This window comes from Amyelois transitella, chromosome 11 (assembly GCF_032362555.1).
Source record: "Amyelois transitella isolate CPQ chromosome 11, ilAmyTran1.1, whole genome shotgun sequence".
Taxonomy (NCBI): domain Eukaryota; kingdom Metazoa; phylum Arthropoda; class Insecta; order Lepidoptera; family Pyralidae; genus Amyelois; species Amyelois transitella.
The window spans coordinates 5,572,474-5,576,430 of record NC_083514.1 but is presented as its reverse complement, the minus strand read 5'-3'; the positions used below and the strand labels follow the sequence as shown (position 1 = coordinate 5,576,430).

The 3,957-nt window shown below is 34.4% G+C and overlaps 1 protein-coding gene across 1 annotated transcript; it reads right to left on the bottom strand.

Annotated features, from left to right (window-relative positions):
- Window positions 1-342: 342 nt before the first annotated feature.
- Window positions 343-3,553, bottom strand: LOC106135079 (gamma-glutamyl hydrolase). The gene is made up of 6 exons (XM_013335268.2): window positions 3,293-3,553; window positions 2,856-2,906; window positions 2,356-2,588; window positions 1,404-1,510; window positions 1,011-1,108; window positions 343-683 (listed from the first exon to the last, which is right to left on the bottom strand). The coding sequence occupies exons 1-6, from the start codon at window positions 3,541-3,543 to the stop codon at window positions 410-412; spliced, it is 1,014 nt and encodes a 337-aa protein (XP_013190722.2). The 5' UTR covers window positions 3,544-3,553; the 3' UTR covers window positions 343-409.
- Between the last annotated feature and the right edge of the window lie 404 nt (window positions 3,554-3,957).

The window sequence follows — 3,957 nt, the reverse complement described above, 5'->3', positions numbered from 1 at the left end:
CCACCGGTTATTTGTGGACTTTGCCCGCGAATAAATCTATATTGGTAACGTTATTTCATGTGACACACCAGTTTGGAATATTTAGTATGTACCTGAAATGGAGCTTAGATTATGCAATGGAGCTTAGAAAATGTACATTTGATTTGGTAACTACCCAAAAATATGTTTTCTTTTTAGGTGAAGGGTCATTGCACGCCAGATGGCCAGAAATGTCATCAAAGTTTTCTTAACTTGGCGTTTTTTATTCCGCTCTTTTTTAGCTGGGTTTACCTTTTCGCTTACATATCTTAAGTTTTGAGCATTTAAAATAAATAGTTAAAAAAGGTGTTTTCCAAACAAAAGTATCGGTCATATTTTTATTAGTAAAACTATTTTTCCGCAAAATTGGTTGCTGAAGCACACTCAAAACTTATGACGACGTTCCTCTCGGTTCGAACAAATAACATTGATGATATGCGCTGCCCAGAACGCCGGTAAACTTCGGCTCGTGGTTGTATATTAAGTATTGGTTTTCCTCGGAAGCACTCGCAAATGAGTGCGTATTTTTCCTGCACTCCCTTACAAAGAAGTCCATGAAATATCTGTTCGATTTAACAGCGTTTATTGAGCTAGGATAGTTCTTGGAAAGTTTCCATTCAAATGAACTTTTCTCCGGATGAAATTGCACGCCATAGAATGGATATCTGTGAATGAAAAACACGTTTATACTAAAGTTCCGGGAACGTTGGATATTTTTCACATGCAATGCTATAGTTTCTTATTTTCTCACTAACGTGTTCCATTATTCAAATAAAAATTAGATAAGTTGTTTTAGATTTATCAGTGAATATCTGTCATTTATAAGTGTTTGCTATGATCAATTTTTGCTGTGGTATATACATATCTGTGCTAAGCCCAGAGAGTAGAGTACCTAATATCGTAACAAAAAAGTAAACACCGAAAAATGGCGCGACGCGCACTTATACTTAAGGGAAATATTGAGAGAGAAAAGATAATGATTTGATACAAACCTTGTATGTTCAATTGAAGCAATAAATTTTACACCATTGTCGTCATCAGAATAAGATGATACATGCCAATCTTCAGTTAGATTATGCGAAATTAAGTTCTGAAAAAAAAATACACTTAATAAAAATGTATTCAGTTAGAATTATTGTTGACCTAACTAAAAATATCTTTTTTGGTACGAATATGACAACCCCCGGAAAAGTAAGTGTTACGAAATAAAGCAAATAGAGAATAAATATCGTAAAGAGAAGAATATTGTATTGTTAAACAAGCTGATCAAGCTTTTTTCAACTAAGCTAGGTATATTATGTTAGACCAAATGACCAAACAATACACTTATATGAAAAATTCTTATTAGCAATTAATAAGGGATCAATGTGGCTATACATACTAACCTCATCGACAATACAGAATTGATGAGCATTCACAGTGACTTTTTCTGTAGCTAACAGGTTGATAATATCATCCGGCGCATCTCTGAACATCTTGCTGTCACGAAAATCTATAATTAAAATGAAATTTTATTATCAATAAAAATAGTTTATTATCAATTAAATAAAGTTTATTTGCAACTTAACAGATTTAAATACACATCAACTGCTTCTTTTTGTAGAATAATATTTGAGGCAAAATTATCTCTCTCCTACTCATCAAAGCGTTTGGCCAATCAGGATTCCCATTGGCATTTCAACCAGTGAGATTTAGGGTTTGTGGGCCACTGAATGTCTGTCATAAATTTTATGCAATTAACTTATTTGCATTTTTTATAGTCAGCTGCCTGGCCGATAGCTACCCCAATGGGGTAACCCATAGATAGGTACTCAAACCCGTACGTTGTAATAAACATGATCTCAATTTTAAGAAATTCTCTAAGTATTCTAATTAACAAAGGCCTCCCACAATTTCCACGTTGAACTATTTGGAAGCATCCAGCTTCTACCCGCTAGCTTCGTAACTTCGTATGATCATCTAGTAACTAAGTAGTGTTCCAACTCTGCGCTTGCCGATATATGGCAGACATTTTAAGTGCCGTGTGGTTCTCGGCACCAAGAGAAAAAAGAACAGGACCACTTCATCTCTTTCACTTGCCGTTTACATTATCGTAAAAGGCGACTAAGGCAAAAACTAAGAAGCTTGGGATTCTTCTTGTAGGCGCCAGCCTAGCAACCTGTCACTATTTAAATCTCAAACTTTCAGACTTGGCAAGACTATTGCTATATCTACCTCGCAAGGGATATAGACGTGACTATATGTAGGTATGTATGTAGTAACAAATATATATCCTTACGAACTTTCGCATTTATAATATTAGTAGGAACTAATATATTACGCAGTTTGAGTTCTTACCATCAGTGAAATCCAATGGGATGTTGCTATAGGAGTAACACCTGATCCTATTCTCCTCGTCTCCCCGGCCTGATGCTATAATGATGAGCAGCTCAAACCCAAGACAGGTGCCGAAGATTGGGAAGTAGTCCCCGGCGTCGTTTAACTCCTGGGCAATCTCATAAATATGCTGGCCAGCATCAGCGTAGCCATCTGATTGGTTGAAGTAAGTAGCTCCACCAGGGAACAGCACACTAGGATATTGTTAGGTCGTTTATTTGGAAAAGTTTTAATGTATGTACCTACATATTTTTTGTTTCAAATAAGTTCAATTGAGTATACAATTATTTATCTATTTTTTTTCTGTACTTGTATGTTGTTGTTCTTATTTTACGCTAATTAACTGACTATGCTTTTAGCCAAAAGACTGCTTATTGTGTATATTTTTGTAAATTTTTCGCACACGAGTCTTAAGTATAAACAAAGAATAAATGCGTGAAATAACAAAATTTGTTACTTACCCGTTTATTTTGCTCAAGAGATTTTCGTAATAAGCACGATCTTTGCCGATCCTTGAAATAAAGAAAATAAAATAAGTGACTATGGATAGTAAAGTTTTCAAAAATAGGAAGAAGTTAATGATATAAACAACTATAGCATTCCAAATACAACGAATTCAAAAGATTTTAGTATTAGTACTTTTCGCCAAGTTAATGTAAAAATATATACAGATCTACGATACATATAGCAAGCCTATGTTTTGTTGTTTTAAAGTTCAAATCACACAAGAAAATCTATAGTTTGCATAAGAAAAATTTCACAATAATTACGTAGGATATTGTAAGGAAGAATATTTATATTCTTTTTATATTTTTTAAGTTACTTACTTTTCCTTATGTTAAATTAAAGTACCTAAATAGTAAATTATATTTATTTTATTTAAGTTTTAAGTACTTACAATATAGGCACCACCCTAGCTCCGGCCGCCTCCACATCCTTCACGTACGAAGCAGCAATGTAACTAGTGTAATTCTCTTCGGGATATTTACCATGCAAATAAAATGACTGTTCCTGAGACAACACACCAATTATTGGCCGATCATTGACTATAGGCAACTCTTCAGTGAAAATAACTGCAGCATAGCTGCTTTGTAACAAACAAATTGCAAATAGCGTAGCCAACATCATTGTGCCTACCCTTTGAAACATTTTTTTCAACAATTAGCCATTATGTACCCGAAGTTATCACTGCAATTACGATGATAGAGATCTAAACAACTGATTTCAGTTACATTTTAGATAAAGCTGTTTACATTTCCTTTGATCATTGCCGAAACTTTAATCATGTCCGCTTGTAGCAATCGGTACATTATGTCTTCGCCTCTATGATGTAACTTTAGATAAATAAACCATGATGTAACTTGTGTTATGGCTGTTCCCAAGTCTCTTTCTCTTACCTATCGTGTTCGCAGTTACAACCTCCGCACACCTGGATACTCCTTACAGTTGTTCGGGGCCTGGGGTCTGACAATTTCCCAAGTCTGAGATTTTACAAACTTTTTGAGTCCTAGTTACTTGAAATATAAAATTGGATTTTTGAGTCATAGTTAATATTAAATAAAT